At 42.7% G+C, this 27,045-nt stretch overlaps 1 protein-coding gene across 1 annotated transcript in view; it reads right to left on the bottom strand.

Moving 5' to 3' along the window:
• Positions 1–27,045, bottom strand: part of PIKFYVE (phosphoinositide kinase, FYVE-type zinc finger containing) — a 91,595-nt gene that overhangs the window by 48,883 nt on the left and 15,667 nt on the right. The window contains exons 7-17 of the mRNA XM_045296769.1: positions 26,624–26,713; positions 19,754–19,892; positions 18,379–18,536; positions 17,023–17,134; positions 15,747–15,894; positions 15,040–15,207; positions 8,583–8,642; positions 6,896–7,025; positions 6,122–6,302; positions 4,957–5,031; positions 1,071–1,178 (exon numbers count right to left, since the gene is read on the bottom strand). Of these exons, the coding sequence (XP_045152704.1) occupies positions 1,071–1,178; positions 4,957–5,031; positions 6,122–6,302; positions 6,896–7,025; positions 8,583–8,642; positions 15,040–15,207; positions 15,747–15,894; positions 17,023–17,134; positions 18,379–18,536; positions 19,754–19,892; positions 26,624–26,713 (1,369 nt within the window). The remainder of the gene's footprint in view (positions 1–1,070; positions 1,179–4,956; positions 5,032–6,121; positions 6,303–6,895; positions 7,026–8,582; positions 8,643–15,039; positions 15,208–15,746; positions 15,895–17,022; positions 17,135–18,378; positions 18,537–19,753; positions 19,893–26,623; positions 26,714–27,045) is intronic.

Genomic DNA, 27,045 nt, shown 5'->3' with positions numbered 1-27,045 from the left:
CCTTTGCCTCCTAGTTCTTTCCTCTATTTCCTTTTACTTTCCTCTTGTCCCACTATCATGCTCAGCCTTCATTTGGGTTTCAGTAATTCCTCTAGTTTACATTGCCCTTGATCAAGCCCTACCAGTCCTCCAACACCCTCCTTGCCATCAATTTTGGATCACTTGTTGTTCCCTTGTCCTTGGGGTTGTTGGCACCCACTTCCTTTCCCCCACCTCCCCCTTTCCCATGTCCTCCCATCAGTCCCATTGTTTTCTCCTCCAGCTTGTTTATCCCACCTATCTTATCTAGATAGACCTGCAGAGATACTAATATGCACAAAAAACAAGACAGAGCAAAACAAAGCAACAAAAGAAAACAAAACCAACAACAAGAATAAAAAAGAAAAGCCTGTAAATAGTTCAAGGTCTGTTTGTTGACCTTTAGGAGTGATTCTCTGGTTGAGTGTGATGGGGTGCCACGCCTTGTCCCAAAGTCTATTTTTGGTATTCGACCAAGGGTCCATTTCAAAGGAAATAAACCATGTGAATAAGCACCAGAATGTAAGTAGCACAATACATCAACTGTTTCCTTCCATTTCTGAGTTGAGACAGAAGACAAACAAAGGTAAGCCTGTTTATCACTCCAGTTCCGTCTGTCGAAATGGTTTCCAGAAGAGACTTCCCTAATGTGCGTTCAGCGCTGCAGCCATGGGCAAGGCTGCCGTGCTCCTCTCCTTTGCTGATGGAAACCATAGCCAGATTTCGAAATCTCTCATTATTAATAAAGTCTTTTTTTCCCCCTTAAAATGTGTCAGTTTCCTATTTACTAAATTATAATTTAACAGCATTTAATGATTTTACTTGTGTACCTCCAATAAAGTGTAACTATAATATGTTTTTTTTTTAAGTTTCTGGACTGTGGTATAGGACCAGATAATAAATCTCCCTCTCCGGTTCCATGCCAACCAACTATGATGATTGGATGCAATGCATGGTGCTGAATACTACCCTGGAATGAATCATAAGATCCAAGAACTGACAAGGTACCACAGGAAACAAACATTATATGAATTTTAGCAGTAAGTTCTTACCTGAAGCACAATAGGATCTATGCAAGTAAACTTGGTTTCTTCTCTATAAAGATACTCAATGGAACACTTCAACAGAAGGATTTTGGGATTCTTAATACAAGAATTCATCTACAAAAAAAGAAAAGATTGTTAATGCTCTCAAAGGTTTGCACTGTTCACACTTCCTCCTATCACAACTTGAAACTGAAAATGATCATAACTCCTCAGCCCTTTCATAATAGTCTAGTTGTTTTTTCCTAAGCAAATAGAGCTCAGATTTTTCAAATACAAATTTCTCCAAAATTTGGCTGTTTCCCTCATGTTGGTTTATTCTATTCTACCATGCTACAAACTGCATTTGCCAAGGAGATACACTGCACGGAGAGAGCACACCCTCATTTTAAGGGGCCTTGCTTGAGATAAGCTATTTCACACACTCCAAGAGATCAGTGGCTTTGAAAGGACATTTTAGTCTTCGTAAAATCCATGAGGGTTAAATCAGGAGAAAAGAATTACAATGTTTCCTGAAAATATTTCTAAAACATTTGTAAGTGGACACAGGTTGGCAAGCAGGCTTGGGTAACAGAAAGTTCGCAAGGAAAACCTTACTGCATCTCCAGAAGCAGAGTTCAGACCCACAGAGCTGAAACCACAGGCAGAAAAGCCAGGGCCCTGCTAGCAAGAAAAGAGCTCTTCCATGACCAGGTTTCTGACAGGCCACACCTACAGACCCAAACCAGTCACCAGTTCTGAAACCTGTAACTCGCCGGCTGGGGAACCACATTCAGGGTACTTTAGTACCTACAAATTAAAGACTATAAATCCCTAAATACAGGCAGTGGGGCATCCTCCACATGCACCTGTAATTTTCTTCAAATCCCAGAGAAGAGCAAAATCATATTTATCTCTTAATTCAACAAAGAACACTGAATTTGGTTTAAAATATTACTTTAAAGGATAATGGGTTTTTTCAGTATGACTCTATGTAGAAACGCTGTCTGACTTTGGTCACTGCTATAAAAATCAGAACCAAGCACACTGTATTTATCTATGATCAGGAATGATTTTCAGGAAGCTCATTGTTTTTATCAGCTAGAAGTTTAGAGTCCTTTGATGGCACAATGGTTAGGCGCTGGACTACTAATCAAAAGGCTGGTGGTTGGAACCCACCCAGAGGCACTTAAGTGCGGCCTGGTGATCTACTTCTGATTGGCTGCAGGTTTGATGGAGCAGGTGAACTCTGCACGTATAGGATCTCCACACTCGGAACGGACTCAGTGCAACTAATGATTTGGCTCTGCTTAAGGAAGAGAACCACCACCTAGTTCATCCATCCAGTTGCTCAGGCCAGAAACCTGCCTCGGCTCTCCCCCTAAGCAGACCTGTGTCTACCACAGAGGTGGGGCAAAGTTGTCTCTACTTTTAACAAATTCCCTTGGTGATTTTAAAGCACAGCAAAGTTTGAGAACCCTGCTATCAGTTGTGTCTCAAAATGTGTTCTGTGGCTCAAAAAGCAAGACTGGAAACACTTGGAGCTTTCCACCCTCTCCCACCCACCACACACATGTCCATGAAATACCTCAAGCCTCCCCACCCTGACAGGCCACACACACGCACAGGCACACAGCTAGCTCTCTCTAGGGGCTGGACTTGTTGTTGTTAGGTGACCCGTAGTGACCCTGCACACAATACAAGGAAGCCCTGTACAGTCCCGCACCATCCCCACAAGTATTCCAATGCCTGAGCCCACTGTTGTCGCCAGTGTCTCTCCACCTCGCTGAGGGCCTTCCTCTTTTTTGCTGCCCCTCTACCAAGCATGATGTCCTTCTCCAGGGACTGGTGTCTCCTGACAACACGCCCAAAGTATGTATGACGAAGCCTCAGCATCCTTGCCTCGAAAGTTCTTCCAAGACGGTGGTTCTCAACCTTCCTAATGCTGCGACCCTTTAATACAGTTCCTCGTGTTGTGGTGACCCCCCTCAACCATAAAATGATCTTCGTTGCTACTTCATCACTGTCATTTTGCTACTGGGTCGTGTCCCACAGGTTAAGAACGGCTCTTCCTTTTGACAGCCCATGGTGCTTTCAATACTCTTCTCCGGCACCACAGTTCCAACGCATAGATTCTTCCTCAGTTGGCCTCATTCAATGTCCAACTTTCCCATGCACGTGAGCCAACAGAAAATACCATGACTTGGACCAGGCACACCTTAGTCCTCAGAGTAACACCCTTCCTTTACAACACTCTGAAGAGGTCTTGTACAGCCGATTTACCCAATGCAACAAATCATTTCATCTCCTGACTACTGCTTCTATGAGCACTGATTGTGGATCCAAGTAAGAGACCTTCTTCAATCTTTTCTCCATTGATCACGATGTTACCTACTGATCCGGCTGTGAGGATTTTGGTCTTCTTTGCACTGAGTTGATATCCATACTGAAGGTGGCAATCCTTGATATTCCTCAGCATGTCCTTCAAGTCCTCTTCACATTCAGCCAGCAAGCATAAGCCCACCCCCTTCTGCACGTAAAATTTTGAAGGGGTTAGGCTAGGGAATCTACACTTTTCACAAGGCTCTCAGGCAATGCTGAAGTTTACCCATCGCAGTATATAAGGGCTTTGCCAGCATCTCCAGCCTGAACTCTCACCACTTCCCACTTGGCACCGGAAGGTTTCAGAGTGCCCCATACACCTGCTCCTTTGTGCTAGTGCCAGACAGTGGGTGGCCGAGTGAGTAGCAGAGAGAAGGCCAACAGAATGCCAGGGAGAATTCAGCAGCTCAGTCCTCAAAGAGAAGAACCGTGTTTTAAGTGTGAGGCCTCTGGAAGGAGAGCAGCCTGTTAAGAAACCCTGGTCCCCCTGAGCTGTGGCAAGGTCAGGGGAGGAAGGACACCAGGACCCCTTACCCCGCCACCCTCACTCTGCCAAATGTATTTGACCTCATTCCAATATGACCTCATTCCAATCCCTTCATCATCTGGGAGACCTTCTGGGAGAGCTTCCCTGAACATCCAAAACCAACTAGAAGGTTCCACCCAGTGCAGGCCCTGTTAGCCGTCTCTCAGCTTCCCCTCTCTTGCTCCCATCACTAGAGTACCTCGACTTCTCAGGCATGCATAAAAGCCACCCGCCCTAGAGAGCGCTCTCCCTGGGCCCCCCACAAGTGTGACTGAATTCTAGAAAGGATGTAGGCAGAATGGGTTCGGCAACTTCCAGGATCCTGCCTTAAGAGGTGAGACATGTGTCTCTTTGCTAACAGAATACCTTCCTAACTCTTCTTCCACTCTACTGCCGGGAGTGTAGATCCGCTAACTTGGGCCTGAAGGTCAAGGCCACACTAGGAGGGAGGAACATGCCAGCGCTGCATTATGTTTACATGAAAGAGAAATCCACTCCAATCTTGGTGAAGCCACTGTTATTAGTTTTCCTGTCATCCACAGTTGAACCTAATTCTAACACTTTACCACTCCTGAATTATGAGGACACAACGCTATAATGCCATTCATTAAGATACATCGCAATTCCAGAGTCATTCAAGTGGGGGTGGGGGAGGAAAGCATTTCTATTATTGCACACATTATCTGTAGTGTAGGGCTACACTATCTTTCCCACTAGACCAAGCTACCTCATTGCCCTGGGGTCCATTCCAACACATAGCAAGTCTGCAGAGCTGCCCATGGGGTTTCCAAGGCTGATGCTGGGCGCTCCATGGAAGCAGACAGCCACAACTTTCTCTCCATATCCTTCTGGCCATATCCAACTATGCCACCGGGGTTCTTTCTCCACTAGGCCATGCCTGCTTCATGGCCAGGACTGTGTCTTATTTTCCTCTGTAATCCTGGATCTGGCACACAGAGGCATTCAGGAAGGGCTTCTGAAAGTCACCATTGAACTACATCTTCTTACCTTTTTATGTGCAATGTTCTTGGTGCAGACGAAGCCATTGACAACCACAGAATCAAACTTCTTTCCACCTGGGATCTAAATGAACAATTAAAAAAATTCAGTGACATACCTTTAGATTACAGTCGTTATTTTTTATCATTTGAAATTTTAACTATGGTGTGGTCAAATCATCACAAAGAATTGCAGGATCTATCTCTTCCTTTCAACCAATGACTGACCGCACTTCAGCATGGCTGTCTACTAGCCCACCCTCTGCTCTGTGATGTAGTATCTTGGTATCTGACCGAACCATGACTGTATGTATCATAGTCCAAAAATACACACAGAATTCCATTACTACTTAAATAAAAATTTTTTTAAAGTACCCATGGCTCTTCCTCAGAAGTGACAGTAATCTGTGGGATTACTCAGAGGTGATGTGTCAAGAAGAGGAAGCAAGAAAAGGATAAATATATTGCTTTGTGTTCCCAACTCACCCCCCTCCCCGCCGACTCAACTCCTCCATTCCATTCACCTTTCACTTCCTGTGAGCAGCTCTCATGACCATGCGCTCCAGTACTCTGCCCACAAACAGAGTAGAAGCAGGAGCAGGGCTTCCAACTGGTTTGAACCGGTTAATTCATAGCCAGCCCAAGACAACCCTAACAGACCTTAATTTTAAAAATGTGGGTGAAGCAGAGCGCTAAAGAGAATGAGAAAAATTGGGGCCAAAGCCCTGGAATGAGCAACTAAGAATGAGCCCTTTCAGAGGCCTACTGAGGGAGTGGGTTACTGCCTGGCCTATGGAGAGCAACACACATTCCAAGTGGCCACCATCTTTGACCAGGCACCACTGTTTTAACCTATGCCAGCCAAGAGATGTGGTTGCTATGTAACACACAAGCTGCCCTGTTTTCTAAGAGGAAGATTATTTCTAGAAAGGCATCAACCTGTAATTTTTCCTGTTCTGGTGACTGTGCAAGCTGACCCATATCTTACGCATCCAGGTTCATTCCGCTGTCACTTCATTGGTCATAGGAGAACCAGGAAGAACTGGTTTGAGCCTGGGACAAGAGCTTCCACTGGCCTTCCAGCAAGCTCCTTTTTGGGTGACCACTGAGAGAGAAGTTCCCCTCGGGCCAGCCTCATCAGCACCCAGCATCAGGCAGGCCCTCACAGCACTCACCTTTTTGACGTGGACAAACTGACGGATATCCATGTCATCATCCCGGTTCTTGACATCGGGCCGGACTGTCTGAACAACCTGGCAGACCAGTGGCACGATGATGTCCCTCCACAATGGTGACAATGACTCATTATGGAGCAACTGTTCAAGTAGTGCCATCATGTGGTTATGATTAGCTGAGCTACAAAAATGTCACAGAAGAGAAGTTTGCACAGTTAATACTGCTAATGGCAACAATAATTCCTAAAAGGCAGCAAAACCAAGAAATCAAACTCACTGCCATCGAATCAATGCCGACTCACAGAGACCCCACAGGAGTAGGTAGAACTGACCCCTGTGAATTTCCAAGACAGTAAGTCTTTATGGGAACTGAACTGCTGATCTCAAAGTTAGCAGCTCAAGGCGTAACCACTAGGCCACCAGGGCTCATTCCTAAAAGGTAGCAAGCCATCTACAAAGGAAGACTCAAGTGGATAGTGGTTCACAGACTTTCTGGTTCAATCGTCTGCTTTCAGTTTATCTAATCTTAATGGTTGTTGTTTTTTTTTCACACATATAACGTCTATGAATATCTATAATTGGGATGCCCCCGTTAATTAACTAAAAAAAACAATTTGGCACATTCCAATGGGGATAGTCAAGCACAATTTGGGACTCCTGTTCATAAATTTCAGCAGAATAGGTTTTATTTCCTAAATAATTGTAGTGCATAGAACTTCAAGTCACCAGTGATTATCTAAACGGACAACAGAGTTGAAAAGCTCACGGCCTTACAGCAACCTCTCCATGGCCTGCTTCTCCCCGTTCTCCTCCCTCAAGAGCTCCAGGTTGCTGTGGTGCCAGCCCAGGGGCGTGAAAGGAAGCTCTTTGGATTTCTCCTCTACTCGGCGATTAAATAACGATTCTAAGGAAAGAAGGAAAGAAGTTATTACGTCCCTGTCATGGTTCAAATCACCTTCTATTTCTAGAAATTATCAGTTTCTCTTTTTCTGTTTTTTTAAGTAGAATAAATCGATGGCCAACTTGAGTTGGCAATTACAGATATATAAAATCTATGGGTATAAATATCTAAGGAAATGCACGCGTATAAATAGCTAAGTATAAGAATTAAGTAATGAGATGATCAGGAGTTGGCAACAGCCGAACCAGAGACAGAATGGTGAAAAGCAGATTCACACAGGAAGCCAATAACTACAAGCACACTTTCTGAAGAGCACATGAAAATAGGTTTTTACATAGGTTTTTATTTATTTGGAGAGATTAGAAAAGGGGGTGTGCATTTTCCCTATAAAGTCACAGACTGAGACCTGCAGGCAGCAGAAATCTGGATGGCGACAGAATGACACGTGTCAGACGCGGTGCTGACGTTTATAAAGTGGAGCTTAGCTCACACATGTCTGAGAAGGCAGACGAAAGTGTATGCAAAGCCTATGCAGACAATCCTTCACAGGGTTTCTTTCTCCATATAGAAACAAACAGCTTAAAAAATAAGTTTATTAAGATAGACACAAAATAAAACATGAAAAGATGGTAAAACAGGATCCACAGAAATTAATTTCACCACAGGGTAAAATCATTAGGTAAAAAGGCTGAAACATAGATCAAGACCAAAAAACATGACCAGTTAAAACTGTTGCTTTGCACCAAAGATGTAAACAAATGATTGGAAAGAGGGAAAACGCACCTACAGAGAATCTCCAACCTCTCCCTCTTAGATACAACCGAACAGCTGGCTGCTCAGTAAAGCATGCACGCCTATGTCTGAGGTTTAACAGCTGTACGTTTCAATCATGTAAACGGCAGCCTATAAACATCTGGTTGAACCACATGTTGAGAGGTGAATTTAACAAGCACAGCCAAGTTATGAGATCAGCCACGAGTGGCCTCCCTTGTACCAACTGATCTACCATCTCTCTTTTATTTGAAACCATCAGAGCCATGAAAAGACACGGCAAGGGGAACTCTTTCCCCTCCATCTGAAAGCCAGGCTGTGGACTGTCCCAGATTGTAAGCTCTACTCTACAGTAAGCAGGGGAAGGAAGTCATGGTGAGAAAGGCTTCTGTTCTTCTACACTCCTTCTGCCCAGGAAATTCTGCAGCAAAGGTAATTCTGAGATCTGCCTGTGGGCTTTTTGACAAGTTCGACAATCCTCGATCTCTATGTATATCCTCTATCTATGTATTAACACCACATTCATGATATTTAAAAGCATAAGATGCCTTTAAAAGAATAACTTACAAATTCTATTTAAAAGTTTTTTTAAGTAGTGTTTCAAATCAGAGACCTCCTTCTCCTGACCCAAAGCCAAGTCCAAGCTTATGTTCTTGATATTCTCAGATTCACTGCATATACTTAAAACCTGGGTTCCCACAGTACTAAAGTGATCACATCGATTTTCAGCACCCCACAGCTTCATACACAAAAGAGCATCATCCCACGTACAGTTTGGAGTAGAATTACCTTTGATGAAGGCGTCACTGATTGAAAGCTGTTGTCCTCCGGTGTCAGCAACCAAATACTCTGCATGCCAAGGAGAGCGCAGAGGAGGAAGGAAAGGAGAGAAGACATATGACTACAACAAACCCGTATAATTATACAGAAAGCACACCCACACGCAAAGAAAGTATTACTCACACGAGACCCTTCTGGCCCGGCAAACTCAGGGAAACGTTAGGCTAAAATGCCTCTTTACACTTACTTAGCATATTTCATACTCAACGCAAAAGACCTGAATTAAAGAGTCACAGAACTGTGAACGACGTTATCTTGATTAAAAGTGTCAGAAATCACTCAGGAGATTGCTGTTCCCTTATCAAAACTTCAACCAGTTTGATCACCAGAAATGTACATATAAGCCTAAAAGGTTACATGGGTTTTCTCATGTATAATTTTATTCTGACTTCCTAATGACTTCCTCTTACTCAAGGTAGTTCACAAATAGAGAAGTCACTCAATAAAACCGCATTAAACGTCTTCTTGTAATTCAAGACAATAGGCAATAAAATAGAAACTAAATATATCATTCATCGGGATTTTTATTTGTTTCGATAGAAATGAGTTTTATTTTTTCAGTCTAAGCAATCACTGCTAAATCATTACCCCCACGAGAATCGTTAAGCCTACTTTGAGTGCTTCTAGAATGTTAATCATCCTTCATGGAAGTGAAACTTACTCTTCACTTCCCCAGGAACTTTTCTCTAGGGTTGTGGCCAAGCAAAGTTCAAATGGGATTCTTTCTACCATGCAAATTAAAATCACCGGTGCATTTCATGTCTTTTAAAGGCTCAGCAAAATCCCTTTAAAGTTCATTTACAGATAACTTGGTTTTTAACATCAATATGCTTTATAAACTTATGCTTTGTGAAAAAAAGTATGCTTATCTCTCAAATCGCCATGAGTCAGTATTTATTTTTCAAAAATTCAAGTATGCCAGGTCAAATACAACCAAGCAGAGATAGATCGTGAGCTTTCGCTCTGCTCCTCCCACACAGACGTAAATGATGCCAACCCCTTTCTATTAGTAAGTTGCTCTTATAAGCCTTACTTGATATGCTACAGCTTAAGCATGTACATCTGTGCAGATGAAATAACGTGATTTTATCACAGAAATACCTCAAGCATATATGAAGTTCTGTATAGCCTCCCACCTAGATCAGTAATTGTAATGCGCCCTATATGCTTTCTACGCATGTATCTACACACACACACACACACACACACACTTCAGTATGCATCCCTTCATAATGACATCCTGTCCTATAGCTACAATACCATTAACATGCTTCAGAAAACCGACAATGTCAATATAATCCATACACACATTCATCCAGCGATTCCAAAATATTTTAATGTTATTTTTCTCGAACTTCTATCCACTATCGTTCATGCACTGCATTCATTTATTCTCTTCCAGTCTCGCACAGTTCCCCACTTTTTTTTCTTTTTTATGACTTTTATGGCAGCGAATGTTGAAAGAGTCCAGGCCAATTGTTTTGTGGCATGTCCCACACAGTGGATTTCATCAATCATTTCCCCACGGGACTGACAAACTGACTCCTCCAGCCCATGTACTCATAGATGTTAGCTCTAGAGGCTTATGGACATGATGCTTTTCACCTTTTTCTGTAGTTTCTACTTTCAATTTTCCAAGAGCTGTTCAGTAGGGGTTTGCAACGTATATAAAATATATTTTAATTATATAAAACTCCCAGACCAAGAGTAAAAAAATTAATCAAACCAGATCACTGTCCCAGCTTCATAGACTTTTGAAAAGTGCAATTTACACATGTAAGATTAAAAACAGAAATCTTTAATAAAGTACAGAAATTTCGACCCATTTTATAAATTCAAATGCCCTCACTTTTAGAAGACAGAAGATAATCCATAAGAAAAAAAGGGGGGGGTATGTAGTATTTCACCTCTAATTCCAATGGAAAGGTAAAGACCACTCATTCCTACTGGTACAAGACGGTCAGCAAGAGGCAGGAGAATCCTATTACCAGTTTTTTGTCTTTACAACCAGGCTGTTTTAGCCATCTCTACTTTCTGGTCTGGTAATCGGTGTAAATCTTAACTACAATATTGGGGGAAATATTATCTCATTCAACCGCATACGAAGCATGAAAAAGGGGCAATCCTTGTTAGTTAGTATGCTAACAACTGATGAGAGTTTAAAAGTCCAGTAGCACTTGTGAACGGATTTAAACCCTCACATTATAGAATCTCAAGGTTACAAATGGGCAAGGGATCAGCATAATAATTATCTTTCTTTCAGAAGAGATGCTGGATTCTCTAAAATATTGTTAGTGAGTAGGATAAAGGATTCTTTATGCTTGGCACAATTTTTTTAGAATTCTAGATCTATATTTCTTGTTTCAGACTCAGAATTAAATGCAAACAAGTCTACTTAACCTCTCACTCAATGAATGCGCCTCTCGAGAATCCAGGGAGGTGGATATTCACATGCCTGATGTACACTTCTCGTGCCAAGGGACAAACACTCACTCTCCTAACTACTGAACCGAGCTCTTTCTTCATCCAATATGAAGTAAATGGAATTTCTTTGAGATACTTCAAACAAATAAAGGTGACACCAACTATTCTTTTCTCCATTTTAAATAGCCCTAAATCCCTCAGTCAGTCTTACTGTAACATGGTTTCCAGATTCCTCAGGATCCTGGAAATCTGCTCCATGCATGTGCAAGAACCTAACATAAATCTTGAGGACCTCTCGTGATGTAGTAAGTTGCTCTTTGAACTGTTAACTACAAGGTTAGTGGTTCAAACTCACTAGCCACTCCACAGGAAAAATATGAGGCAACCTACTCCTGTAAAGTTAAAAGGTCTTGGAAACCCACTGTGCTAATAATTTCTTTTTTTTTGCTAATAATTTCTTTTGGAAGAATTAATACCAGACTAATCCCAAGGAGCTGGGGATTAAAGATGTCCCAAATGTCCAACTCTTCCAAGATGCTATAATGTTCCATTATCCCCCAACTCCTCCCTTGAGCATAGTCTCTCACATCCCTGGATTCTGTGATTAACTGCAATATCTCACAGAAACTGAGGAAACTTGAAGGAAATGTCTCACGTGGTGGTGGCTGCTGCTCAGTCCAGATCCCAAGGTCAGGCAAAGGTGAGCCAAAAGCATAGTCCAGAGCAGAAGCCAGAAGTCAAAAAATGTCTGAGAGTCAAATCAGGTCTTCTTGCTTCTACCAAGGCTCAATCAAGAACTAAAGGGCTGGCTTTGACGGAAGTGTGACTTTCCCCTTTAGCAGACCTTCCTCCCCAGGAAACCGAGGAGGGTGTCTTAAGTCACTCTCTAGTAGGAGTGGTTCAGCCACATCAAACTACTGAACCTGCAAGTGACCCAAACTTAGACCTTTATGACATGAATTACTGAAATTGAGTTTCTCTACAGAATTGCAACAGTAAACTTTTAGACCTAATTATGCTATTTTGTGTTTGTGTCACATTTCTATCTTGTTTAAACTTTAACTCTGGTAACAAAAATGCTAGCCATTCTTTCCAGTTTTCACTCATTCGGGAATCTGAATAATCCTACAAGCGTGGGACGAAAAGGGTGCTGAACCACCACTGCAGACACAGAACTTAGGAGCATCTCTCTCCCAGGGACATTAAATAACCCTTTTGATATTTGGCACAACAACTAGAATAGGCTACAAAGATCCAGCTGTTACTTTAACAGTGGCATTACTGAGCTCTGAAGGTTTTCTCCATGTTAAGTTCTTTATGTGTGGTTCTCACATAATCGGTCATCTGGAAAGGGGTTGTTTTGGAATGAATTTGGTTAGCCAATGCTGGTATCCCAAACCCACTGCCACTGAGTCGATTCCGACTCATACTGACCCAGTAGAACTGAGAACTGCCCCTTTGGGTTTCCAAGACTTTAAATCTTTACAGGAGCCTCATCTTCTGCCCTCAGAACAGCTGGTAGAATGCTGGCGCCCAATCACCACCAATTCCTCTTCTAAACCTCAGAGTCCATTCTGTTCGCTACACTTGTCAACGAACTTGCCAACTTTCACGGTCAAATCTCTTTGAGCCTAACCTGTTGTTTCTGAAGATTAATCTTGACAGGAAAAAAAGAAGTTTCACTCAGTCATCAACTAACATTTTCTCAACTCCCTCAAATAATTTGTCTAACTTTTCTTTCTTTTCATGGTAATTTTTAAAATATTTTCTTAGATATGATTGGCATGCTCCCCAATTTGTACTTTTGCCACTCTGCCGTCGTTCCTCCAAGGGCTGGCCCCTCGGAGGGATCCATGCACACACGAAGGTTTTGCAGATGGTCTTCTGAAGAGCCTGGGTCCAGAGAGGTCCCAGGGGAGTCAAGGCAGCCAGAGAGGTGCCAGGGGAGTCAACAGAAGGTGCTTCTCCTCGGCCGTCACTTGGTGACTCACTTTTAAGTCATACTGCAAAAAGATCATCCGTACAGCCTCTGTTCCACTCCTCTCCTCAAACTCTGAGGCAGGGCTCGTGCTCAGCAGTGCATCGCTGGCTGTTATGAATTCTACGAGACTCCCTTCAAGACTCTGAATATACCCTTAGCTGTACAAGAGGTGAAAGTACCAAGTTAAAAATGTGCTTCCCACTGTTTTCTCCAAAATGAATTTATGGGTGTCCAGAGACCAGATGTCCTCCACCGTGGCACAGCATGCCTGTGAGCGACATTTGTCACTTACATTATGAAAGTCTGACCCGGTACCTTCCACTCGGCCAGCCTATCGTTCAGTAGAAGGCAGGCATCACTTCAGCTACACTGTCCTTTCATACTCACCCAAATGTTCTCCGGCACTCTTCTAATGTCCGCTTTGAGGGTTCTCACAAAGATGTTTGTCTCACTCATGTTCAAGGCTAGTCAGTCTTCTCCTTTCCCACAACTGCTTTGCATAGTTTGTTATGCAATGAGATGTGCCCTTTTTATTACTCTAACTCTTAAATGTCATTGTCACAGCCTGATAACAGCTATTATCAAAAATAGGTTGTATGATTGTGAGTTTATTTCAATTTACTCTAGTATAAATGCTTAAACTCAAAAGGACCACTTTTCTTTATTGACCATATTTGTAATCTCAAAATAAAAGCACCAAGAATTAAGAAAGCATTTCAGACTTCAATGAGGAGATAATCCAACCTTAAGGAGCTAAATGTTAAAAACTCAAACCCTAGGTGAATCATGTACTTCACCTTTATAATAACGATTTCTAGGAAACAGAACAAACTAAGGAGCCCTGGTGGTGTGGTGAGTTATGAGTTGGGCTGCTAACCACAAGGTCAGCAGTTTAAAACCACCACCTGCTCCATGGGAAAAAAGACAAGGCTTTCTACACTTCCATGAAGACTGATAGCCCTGGAAACCCACAGAGGTTGTTCGACTCTGGCCTATGAATTGGGGTCACTATGAGGTGGAGTGGAGTCAATGACAGTGAGTGAGTGAATGAGTACAAGTAAAATCCCACAATTCATTCATTTTACATAAGGCCACTTTAGGACTGTACTTTAAATTGGCTTTCAATTACATCAAACAGAGCAAATTGCATTATCCCTTTAAAAAGACATTTTGTGTCTTATGTGATACCATGTTAGACGTTAGTAATAGTCTATCTAGTTTCCCTTTCACAGCAAATGCCTGGTTATTTTTTAGTCAGTAGGCTGAAGCCACAAATAAGATAGCTAATAACAGTTTAAGTTTGTTTTATATTAGTTGGAGAGTACCATATAGTATAGCATGTATATAATGAAACCCACCACACCCGTCATCTGACTCATGACCCTAGATACGGTTCCCGAGACTGTCAATCTTTAGGGGAGCAGTCAGCCCATCATTCTCCCTGGAAGCAGCTGGTAGGTTTGAACACCAACCTTGCAATAAACCACCCAGTGCTTATCCTACAATGAAATAATAAGCATGGTACACTTATCATGGAAAATTCTCAAATGCTTTCCCCCACAATTGGGCTGAAGAATCTCAACAGGTTTCCAGAAACGCTGTGTGACTGGGTAAGAGCACAAGCAAACAGGCTTCAGAATGTTAAACGGAGAAAGACAGAAGGACAGAGCAGAACATCCATGTTCTAAATGCCAGGAGACGCCACGTTGGAAGTTGCACATTATGCTACGGGAGCGTGAGTAGTCAGGTGTGGTTCCTTTTGCAGACCACAAGCTTTAACCTGGGCCTGGGGCTCCTGAGGGAGAAAACGAGAAATAAAAGGAACCAACCCCCCCAAAAAAGATGTGGGAGGTGGTGTGGGGCAAATGAGAAAGGGTAAAACCAGCCCCACACCAAAACCCTCAGCCGTGTGGGCCAGAGGACGTAGGACCAGCTGGCATGAAATCCTGTGGCCCAGCGCTGCAGCCTGTGTTCGGATTCCAGAGGGCAACTACCTCCTACCTTTTTGGTCAGCAGGGTGAGGGGGCACGTGTGGGTACTTGGAGGGCTTCTTGATATGGAAGTTCACGTTGTCCAGCTCCACGTTCAGGCTGATAGAGGCGGCTGAGTCACTGTCCACTGTGGACTGGAAACTGCTTACTGATGTGCGCTTGCTAGGACTGGCAGAATCTTTTAGTGTTGGGAGGGGAAAGAAATATAGGGAGAGGAGGGGGTAAAAATGGGTTGCATCAGGGTATTGGAGCAAAGGAGAAAAATGGTTCTTTTAATATACAAGCCCAATGTGCAATACCAAAATGGAAACAGTATTTTCCTGCACTTGTGTGTGGACTTCATAAAATTTGAGCAAGTTAAGTATATAAAACCAAATTTTAAAATAAAGGAATAGAGTGGAGGTTCTGCAGAAAGAAAGTCTGACATTACAGTGAAGAGGTAAGACAGTTGTCTGCTGCGGTATTATTAGCTCAAGAGTTATTGTTAAGCTGCTGCAAACTAGAGACGATGGTAAAAATCTAGAAACACCAGAGGCCTGAGACATTGGTTTTTATGAAAATCAAAAGGATTGCTGGCCGATGTTTACACTTAGTTGGAGTCAAGTCGTAATTCTTCCAGAATGATGCTTCAACTGAACGAGCATGACCCTGATTTTATTATGCACACAGAGGAAGGAATTAAAATCGAAACTTAAAATGCCAGGAAGCTAAACTCACTCGTCAAGTTATCGTCACCTTCTTCGGCCATCTGCTCCGTGTCGCTGTCATCGAACTTGATGTCTTTAAACCAGGACGGCTCAGAGTGCCCCTCCACGGAGTTCACAGAGTCGCTGTCCGGAGAAGGCGTCTCAGGAAACTCTGTCCTCTGAAAGGAATCAGGACAGCACCCAGACAACTGACCCTCTGTGCCACCAACCCCGTGGCCGTTATAGCCCTCGACTTCTACAAGTCTAACCCCTGGATGCATGCATGCAAGAAAAATGAAATAAAATCTAAGCTGTATAAAAAACAATACATAAAAAGTATGTTTATAAGCCCACACCATCCTGGAAATTCCATCCTCAAGATAAAATCCTAATAATCATTCACCAGAAGGTACACTATCATACAAAATACTTTATCAGAATTTACAGTGTTTCAACCTTTAGGTGTAAGAGTAAAGATGGCTTAAAAATTCTTCTACCCAGAGGAAGAGTTTCTCCGTAGGAGGCACTTATTGAATGGTGGTGCCCCAATGTGGAAAGGGATATCAATAATGGGCAAACAACACAAGGAGTATAATCAGTGGCACTGAATTATACATATAGAAGTTGCTGAATTAAAGAATGTTTTGTTGTGTAGTAAAAAAATTACATGCTTAACAATGAGTACAAGGAAGAAGAAAACGTTTTAAAAGTGTGGTAAAAATTGCACAACTCATTTTGATATGGTTGAAATATTTAATTGTATATGTGGGTGAAGTGCCATGAGCACTATTTTTAAAAAACTTTTTTTCCTACCCCTGCTCTGACACGCATCAGATGATCACTCAGATTTAAGCAAATCACCCACACTGGTCCTTTGGGTCATGTGTCGCTTTCTCACACCACTGTGTTTCCTCCATTAGTTCACAAAGTGTGACTGAATGCTAATATAGATCAAATTACAAAAGGCAACACTGAAACTATCTTTTCATAGAGCTCAATCATTAAAGAAAGTAACGTCTGCATCCCTAATTATTTTTTAAAAAACAAGATAAAACTGAAAACCACTAAACTTAAATGACAAATAATCCACAAAGCTGAGCTGAAAAAGATGTTTGATTCTAATGGGTTTACCATCGCCATCAACTGCCAAATAAACAAAAATGTTTTAACTTTCTTTATACAGCATGGGAAACATGTTAAGAAAAAAGCATATTTCGGTAATTCAACTACTTTTCATCCCCAATGATGGAAAAAAGTGTTAGAATCAAGCTTGCAATGTTCTCACTGCCCGTAATAGCGGCAATCACCTGCAGAGGTCTGTACAGTGCATACTCATCCCGGAAAAGCTGGTCGTGGTGACTAACGCAATCCAGCCAGCGGCCATCGACCATCGCTTGTCCGATTGCTATGGCCTGAGCCCTGAATCAACACCAATTAAACAAACAAACAAACAAACGTTATAAATGGCAGCCCAAATCATTTTACAAGAACAGAAAAAGACACAAGCGTCACTTTTCAAAGGTCTAGTCAGAGCTGCAATGTCAAAGCATCCTGGGGCAGGTGGTAAGTGAGGACATGAAAACACACTTGAAGCTAAATTAGAAAATTCTTCCAAGTTCCAGAGTACAGGAGGAGCACCTCCTGGGAAAGCAGTCTCCCCCAACCCAAGTTCAGCACAAGCATTGAGGGAGCCATTACACACCCTATCTTCACTCACCCACACCCAGCGCACAGCCACGGGGTCGAAGCTGACTCACCATGACCCTGGGAGTTTCCGAAACCAAAGCTCTTTACAGGAGTAGAAAGTGTGTGTGTGTGTGTGTGTGTGTGTGTGTGTGTGTGTGTGTGTGTGTTAAGGGCAGCCTGGCTCCTATCCTAAGGAGAACATTAAATGTTATAGACATAAAATAGAAATTAACCTATACAAGTCCAAGGCTCAAAGAGATCAAAATAACTTAGATACAAGCACAAAGCTTCAGAGAACTGTCATCAGAGCTGGGATCCAAAAGTCACTGAGTAATGCTGCTTCTCTGCCCACAGCTTATCTCTGCCCATGGGACGAGGAGCTAGCCTAAGCAAGTGGTTAGAGCTGGGGGAGGCGCTGGCTCAAAAAGCAGCAGGAGCCGGCAGTCACTCTGCTTTACAAGTAATGTGTGAGGGGGCTAGGACCTTCCAGGCATGGCTTATGGACGAATTCTCAAGAGAGACTGTAATATCTAGAAAACAGTGACAGGAGAATCCACGAGGTAACACCCCACCTACGTCCCCGATACCGCTTTACTAGAGTTCTGCATTTGGTCAATGACTGCATGCTTCTGTTTTTTTTATTGGATTTTGTTTTTTAAATAAGGCTAATAGGACCCAAGTGAAGTGAGGTCCCATGTGGCTTCCTGCATCTGTTCTACACTGGTTAAACCCAGATGTGAGAAGGAGTGATGATCACCCAAGTCATGAGATCTGGGCAATGAACAGCACCCCCCTCAGCAAGAGATTTACTCTCCTTAATCTCCCAAAGGACTGGACGGTGTTTCATTGTTGTGCATAAGGATGCTAAGCGTCGGAACTGACTTGCTGCCAATGTCAACAACAATCTTCCAATAATATCCTCATTAAAAACCAATTAATAAAATAATATCAAAATGTCTTTCTGAAGATCACAATACCTTGTAGCAATGTGTCCATTTCGGATTAGCCAGTTGACTAGTTCCTTTCCCACAATGCAGTTGGGGTGTGTGCGTAGCCAGTAGCGGTGATCCTGAAACTCCATGCCACTACTGTGATGGCAGATTTTCTTCCACAGGTCCTTCAACTGCGCACTGTCCTGCAATCACATTGAGAGAACGCAACTGCTCATGGAAAGATACTGGGTCCCTCTTCAGGGTCTTCCGTGTGCTTTTTAGATCAATTAAAAGAAGTTCAATCCAGTCTGCTTTATACTAGCTTAGACACCGGTGGCGTGGGGGTTATACCTTGAGCTCAGCTCATTGCCGAAGTAAGTTTACCCCAGAAACTCAGCTCTCCCAAAGATTTCAGTCAACAGCATATGTAACCAGCTTCCTAACGACGGAGGTACTAAACATCATACCCCTCTTTGGACATGACGCAAGCAGGGAGACAGCAGTCCCTCACACGGCGGCAACTGTCCCCAGCCATTCTCACCTCTACTCAATTGCCAGCTTATTTTTAAAAATGCCCACTGTTACTCAGTGTGGACAGGCACCAACCTGAACTTGTAAAATCAGAATTATTGCTCTGCATACCAGTCCCAACTGATATTCCATCAGAGATGCACACAGATTCCAACTTAAATTCTTACCCAACCTCTACCAATTACTTAACCCACTTTGCTGACTCTCCCCTCCGTAGCTTCCCTCACACTTTTAACCCTTCTCTTTCCTCCCTGCCTATCCAAACCCATTCTTCAAGGTGCAGCCTAAGCCCTTTTGTTGAAAGCCTCTCCTGACTTCTTCATGAGGAATGATCTGTTTATTCTTAGACTTTGGATAGGGTCCATGGTCCATGTTATTCATTTGGCATTCATTTTACTATTACAGTACGACTTCTCTGCTGACAACCTGCCCAATAACAGACTTGTACAGCATTGAATGTTTGAAGAGTGTTCCATGTGTATGGGAAACAGGTCTCACGGGTTCAACATTCATCTGGAACCTAACTACCAGTAAATAGTAAGCACTCTTCTTAGGTAGACACCTGAATTCTGATCTCTGGGCCAGATGAAAGGTGACAAGAGAATATTAGCACAATATGAGGGAGATTCAAAAAGGTTGGAGGGGGATAGAATTAAAATAAAATAGGAATTGTCCACAAACTTTTTTGATGCCCTTCTGTATGAGTGAAGAATATTGGAGCAGTTTCTCAAGGCATCCTAATAAAAATTTAGGTTATTTGCTGTTTAATTTATATATTAAGTGACTATTCCCTTCATTTGCTTCTCAAAGAAAAAAATCAGCAGGATAAACGTCCTTTATGCTCAAAGCACGCAGTGGGTCACGGGGGTCACGGGGCGCAGCCCAGTACCAGAAGCAGTCTGCGCTCGTCCTCCGTGGTCTCAGTTCTCGCATACGTGCGAGTGGCCTGGGGGCTGACAGACGTCTCGTAAGAAGGCACCATAGGAGACACAGATCGATCCAGGGACAGGTTTGGAATGCTGGCTGATCTGAAAATAAAGGCAAAAAGGACACAAAGTTCTAAGTTCTGCAACAATTAATAAACTTACAGTGAAAATTCACTGTGAAAGAAATGCCACCTCCCCCCCCAAAAAAGAAAAAGAAATGTTCCCTTGCCAATATCACATGTACTTTTTAAAAATATGCAGTATAACTATTATCCCTTTATAATAGACTAGTTCACAAGTTATTCAAACCATTTTTCCCTTAAACACAGATATATTTTTAACTATTGTTATTTTTTAACTATATGCTATTAAACTCGAGGATGTATTTAAGTCTCTTTTGTTTTTCTTCTCCTCCCCTCCCAAGTAGATAAGTCTGTGCTTTTTGCATACAGTGATTTAAGTTTTGAAAATGTTTATGCTATAGTAAATCAGTAAGTGTGTGATTTACAGTATTCAGACGACTCTGATTCTTTTAAGTTTTTATAATATCCTTTACCACAGGTAATTAGATAATTATGGAGAAAATAATTCCCAATTAACTGATAAAAGCATGCTGTCCTCTGCTGTAAAAAGTCCGAATAAAAACTGTGTATGTTTTCCTATCCAGGAACATGAACTACTCCTGTCACATGTATTTTTAAAAGTAATTATGATAGTCTACATCAGCAGTTCTCAACCTGTGAGTCGCGACCCCTTTGGGGGTCGAATGACCCTTTCACAGGGGTCGCCCAATTCATAACAGTGGCGAAATTACAGTTATGAAGTAGCAACGAAAATAATTTTATGGTTGGGGAGTCACCACAAAATAAGGAGCTGTATGAAAGGGGCGCAGCCTTAGGAAGGGTGAGAACCACTGGTCTACGTGTTCTCAGTAGGAAGCCAGGTAAAGGGTACAGACATACTCCGCAGGGTGCTTGCAGCTATTAGGTGAATATCAAATTAGTTCCACAACCAAAGTGTAATTTGACCATTTCTCACCTCATTGGTGTAAGCAATGAGTGATTTCCTGAATGATCACAATTGCCTTTAAAAATGGTCTCCCGGCTTCTACACTTATGCCTTATAATCTACACAAGAGAGCAACTCGAGTGTTCCTTTCAAAATGGGATTCAGATCATGTCCCTCCCTCCCTCCCATTCAAAACTGGCCAGCAAGAGGAAGCTTCCTTGGAGTAGAACGCCAATTAACAAATATAAAAGGAAGGATTGAGTTAGATAGAAAAGCCTCAGTTGGAAACCAAGAAAGTAACCATGTAATTCAAGAAAGAATCACAAAACTAACGAGTAAAGGATAAATGTGGAGCAAGGTGTTCATAGTCTCAAAAAAAAGTTATCTCTACTGCCCATTACGTATGAATTACCAAGGAGAGAATGCTGACTTTGCACAGTGAGGAAGCCCAGTGTGGACACCATCTCAATGGAGAGAGCACGTCAGCAGCGTCAATCTGTATTATGCTCTGCCCGGCGGACCAATGTGAGAAGCATCCATCATCACTACGGTAGCACTCCAGAGAAAAACTGGCAGAGCCCAAGTTTCATCTTGAGAAAGCATGAGGCAAACCCAAATCAAGGGGCATTCTACTAAACAACGGGCCTGTAACCTTTCCAACTACCTGCATCGTGAAAGATTTTAAAAGGTCCAGAATATAGCAGCAAATCAAAAAGGACTGCTACAGAAAGCACAGACACCTTTAGTAAGCAAAAAGGACAAAAGGTGGAGCACCTATGGGTTTTACTCCTTTCAAATTTTTAAAAAATTGTGAATTTTGTGGGGCCGCACATATCGGGTCATCATTTTTAAAGTTATTGTTACTGGCCATATCCTCCACCTAGGCCTGTGGGCTTGGGAAGGCAGCGTTTCCGTCTCTCACCCCCCCCACACACCAGGACAGCCTTCTGCTGGACACGGAGCTGCTGAGTTGGCACCAACAGGGCCGCACCTAACACAGCCAGGCAGCTTCCCGCAGAAAGCTGCATCTTCTAGTAGCTCCACATCAAAACGGCAGTTTGGGCGCCATCGAGGGACTCAAATCACATTCCTTGTAAATGGTCTTTAAGCCTGGAGAATGAATATCAGTCTGAAGGGGCAAGATCGGAGTGGAGGAAGGAGGGAGTTAAGATTTCCCAATGAAATTCTCGGAGGACAACCTTTTGCTACCCTCACAGAATGAGCAAGTAAATTGTTTTGATAGAAAAAATTCCTTAGTGCAACTTTCCTAGCCTTTTTCTCTCACATTCCTTATTAGAAATTGATCACTGTTACCTTTCCTGAACTCATACTATAGCTATATAAGAGAATATTACTGCTCTGAGTAAAAATACTTGTTTGAAACTTACTGTCATGTGGTTCAGGAAAAAAGCACGTTACATAAAAAGTGACAAAGCAAACGGGCAAACTGTAAACAATTACTGAATCTCAGTGAAGGCTATAGGAGAGCTCGTTTTACTATGTTTCCAACTTGTCTCCATGCTGGGCTTTTTTTCCAAAATATCGAAGAATTAAGTAAAACTCTCCAGTAAATAAGTTGCTAACTCATTCGGAGCACATGACAAAGTCCTTCAAATGAATTCTACTCTGCCCCTGGTCCACCAGGCCCCTTGCTACTGGTTTCTTTTTTTGGTTTTTTTTTTTAATCATTTTATTGCAGGCTCATACAGCTTGATCCATTGTGTCAAGCACATTTGTACGTATGTTGCCATCATTGTCTGCAAAACATTTTCTTTCTACTTGAGCCCTTGGTATCAGCTCTTCATTTTTTTTTCCTTCCCTCACCCACCCACCCTCCCTCAGGAACCCTTAATAATTTATAAATTATTATTTTTTTCATGTCTTACACCAACTACTGTCTCCCTTCACCCATTTTTAGATTGTTCGTCACCCTGGGTGGGGGGTGGGGGGGTATATGGCAATCTTTGGGATCAGTTCCCCCTTTCTCCCCCATCTCCCCACCCTCCTGGTTATCCTTGCGCTCATTATTGGTCCCGGGGCGTCTACTGCATGGCCAGCAGTAAGTGTGGTGCTGAAAGAAAACACTGGGAATATATTCGAAACCCCCAAACAATCTACTGTCCTCAAGTCAATTCCAACTCAGCAAAAGCAGGCCACCACATCTTGTAGCAGGTGGGGTCACACCGCTGACCTTTCAGCTGACAGCAGAGGGCTCTCATCCCCCTGCCACCAGGACTCCAGAGAGTGCATCAAACCACGCTGCTGCAGAGGCCTGCTAAGTATCAGGTTCACATCACTTTTTCAGTACCCAAACTTATTAATAAGGAAAGTATTTTCAGTGGGGAGATACAAGTGTTAGAAGACTCTAGGAGGTTGACAAAGGAAGAAAAAGTTTTGAAAAAGGAAGAAAAAGTACCTAAGTAGAATGGCTACACGCTAAGGAAATAAATCACTTGATAACACAGGTAACGAGAGGGTGAACAAGAGGGTATTAGTAGGGGCTACAGCAGGACTAAACACAGAGGCCTGGCTGAATGAACTGAGCCCTGCCGTGAATCTGCCTGTACCACTGGACTGAGAACCAGGGTACTTAGATGGGAAAGGAAGCCGAGTGGCCACCCTGGGGCTGTGGAAGTGGCAGTCATTGGACCTTGGGGGAAACCCCGGACTTGGTGAGAGTCCAAGGGAAAGGGACCCAGAATTGCCATTTATTTAATACCTCCATACCCGCCTTGCAGTGATATGACAGGTTTGGATCTGTTGGGCAGGAATCTGCACTTGAAAGAATTGATACAGGATGTTTCTCCACGGCACCAACCCCCATGCTTAGCGTCAACAGAGCTCAATCGAATGGAGACGGAACCACGTAGGGCAACAACTCAAGGCTGCGCCTCACGGTGGAACTGTACCCGCAGAGACCCTTCAAATCAACAATGTCCGCAGTGCTCTGTCTCTGGGAAAATTGATGCTATCAGTGCAATCGCCTTACACCCCAAGAGGATGGTTGGCAATGTTTTACATTTTTTCCTATGGAGTTTTGCTTTCCTGTCTTTAGCTTGTTTGTTTGTTGTTGTTGCTGGTCTTACAGGGATTTATTTTGGCATCATATGACGGCCGAAGTAAACCTGAGTAGTGCAATATCCTGTGGACAAGCAGGTGGATTCTGCGTCCCCACTAAACTCTAGTTCCAATTCAGGAACAGTTAGTTCTGATAACATGGCCCTGCTCCACACTCACCTTCATGAAATGATCACTGAAGATAAGGGTCTACAGATAAGTGTGCTGAAGAAAGCAGATGGTGCCCAGCTATCAATCAGAATAGTGTCTGGCATCTTAAAGGCTTGTATTCAAAGTATTCAAACAAGCGACCATCTAAGTGAAGAGTCAACTAAACCCACAGGGAAGAAGGGCACCAGCTTGTGTGATCCAGAAATGACAATAACAAAACCCAAATACAATGAAGGGAAAAGCATCAGAGCTTAAACGATGAACATCCAATTTGTAGAGAGTGTGGAGGACAGTGGGAGCCCAAAACCCACCTGCAGAGCATCCAGTCAGCTTAAGCTGCTGGCAGGTCCTATCTCGCCACAGGCAAGATCACTGTAAACTTGATTATGCTGGATCAGCTTGATACTTGGGTTAGTTGACCTCCCTCTTGAACCAACAGGAATTTGTTCGAGGTGCAAATAGTTCTTGCTTGTTCCATGACAAACATTTCTTCCTTGGCATTTTAAATATTGATGGTGGTCATTTCTTTCTTACTCATTATTTGTATTTTTATCTTTCTATTATTATTATTTGATCCTTACCACTTTATTTTGTTTTTTATTTTTTATTGTTGTTAGGTTTCCCAGTTTGTGAAGCACAGAAGGAGTAGATACACAAAGATAATAACTGATGCAAGCGATTATAGAGGAGGTAGGCATGGGTGTGTGTGTGATATGGAGAGTGAAGGGATTTGGGGAGCAATCAATGAATGCAGGAAGGGGGAATAGCACTAGAACTGATTGTGATTATACAACTCATTTTAAAAGATATTTAACTATGGACATATATGATATGTGAGTACTATAGCAGGAAAACCACGGGGAAAAAACAAAAAACTTAACCAATGGTTACCATAGGTGAAGAGAAAAGAGTAGTTGCTAGGGGGCATTGATTTATGTTAACTGTGGTAGAACAATTCAGAAAAGGATTATCAATAGTGGCTGTCCAGCAATGAAGAGTATAATTAATAACAATGAATTATACAAGTTGTGGAATTAGAAATATTCTGTTGTGTATATTTTTACCACAATTAGAAAAATAATAATAATTACATGAATTACAATGACTATAAGGAAGAGGAAAATGTTCTTGAATTGCATATGATGAAAATTGTACGATTCTTCTTGATATGGTCGAATTATTTAATTGTGTGACATGTGGATAAAGTGCTAACAAAACTGTTAGGAAAAAGACGCATTTCCTCTTTTCTTGCTGGGTCTGGGTAAGAGAAGATCCGGGAAGATGCCGACAGAAGTCTGAGTGAGCTGTGAGTAATTTTTGCCATCCTGTTGGGCTGCAAGTGAGCCCTCTCAGAAGTGGGAAAGGGGCCAGGAGGACCCACTCCCATCAAGAGAGAAGGGCCTGGAGTGGGTACATCCTTTGGAACCTGAGACCCTTGCACACTGAACCTCCTTGATCCAGAGACAGGAAACCGACACCAGAGAGGAGACAGCGCCTTCCCAGGCGAGGGGTGGCAGTAAAACCAAGAGCCAGAGCAGGAGACAGTGGCGGGCTTGCTGGCCCACAAAGCAAGTAGAGCTGAGTGACCAGACAGGAGGCTTGTATTCAGAGTGGAGTGCCTCCAGGCACCTAACTGGGAAGGTAGGCTTAGAGACTCATAGGCTAGGGTTGTGTACCTTCAGGCTGAGGCTCATCTCAGAGTAGCATTCGCTTTGGGCATTTATGGACAGTGTTAACAATGCTTTATAACCTTATCCTAGCAGGGAAGAGGCCAAAGGCTGAGGCAAAAGGCAGAGAGATATGCCTGAAGATATCACTGGGAAGAGTTGCTCCTGACCAAATGAAGTGTACCCTGAACCTTTCTGATCTTGAATTGTAGCCTGCTAATTGCTGTAATAAAGTTCATATGGTCCATGAAAAAAAAAACCACGAAACGGTGCTAGTTTTAATGAGTAAATGTCAAGAGTAAGGGCTCAGCAAAGGGAAGAGTAATAATGGAACGACTGATTAGAAATGAGAGGGGTTAGTATCCGGAATACAAATGAAGGGCCTTGGTTCCAAAAACACTGCCATAGCGCTGATGCCAACTCATATTGACCCTACAGAACAGGGTAGAACGGCCCTGTGGGTTTCAGAGACTGCAACTCTTTACAGGAGTAGAAAGCCTCATCTTTCTCCCACAGAGCAGCTGGTGGTTTCGAACATCTGACCCTGCATTTAGTCGCCCAATGGGCTATCACTACACCAGCAGGGCTACTGGTTATGAGGCAGAAAAGAAAAAAATTTTTTAAAGGATAGCTCCGAATGTCATCAAGATGACAACTGGTGACAAAAACGCAGGAGGCTCCATCGTCCCTCTTTGCTACATAACTGAGCGAGGAAAGGAGCCGGGCATGGGCTCTGAGATCCAAAGCCAATGGAGACGACCAGACAGCTCCAGGGGAAGAGTGAGTACTGAGCGGCAAAAGACGTCATTCAGCCTCTAGAGCCACGGGAAAGGACAACAGTCAATTCCATGCTTGTTTGTCTGTTCCTCTCATTACCAGGGGAAGAAACAAAACACACAAAGGACAAAGTGCTTTCACTGGGCAATTTACCTGTTTCGGGCCGGAGACTTCCCAGCATCCTCTTGAACAGAGACAAGTCTCGTTGACAGAGGAGAATTTGAAGAATCTGGATGGATCAAACTATGAAGAAAATAAGTAGTGAGATTGTTTGAAGCACTGAACAGGTCAATATATTTAAAGTTGTTAATGGGGTGCTATTGTATTATAAAGCATATTATGTCACTGTCTCTGTAATGAGATTATGAGTCGATTTTATTTCTTAATTTAGTGTCCAAATTGTATATGGCTTTTATCTTAAGTTTATCAACTATCAAAGGGTCGGACAGGGCAAGATATGACAAAGTAATAATTTATAAATCATCAAGGGCTCATGAGGGAGGGGGAAAATGAGGACCTAATGCCGGGGGCTTAAGTGGAGAGGAAATGTTTTGAGAATGATGAGGGCAATGAAT

This window comes from Echinops telfairi, unplaced genomic scaffold, assembly GCF_000313985.2.
Source record: "Echinops telfairi isolate 266 unplaced genomic scaffold, ASM31398v2 ScPeMD7_3;HRSCAF=10, whole genome shotgun sequence".
Lineage (NCBI taxonomy): Eukaryota > Metazoa > Chordata > Mammalia > Afrosoricida > Tenrecidae > Echinops > Echinops telfairi.
Note: the sequence above shows the minus strand (reverse complement) of the source record. Positions and strands in the feature narration are given on the sequence as shown.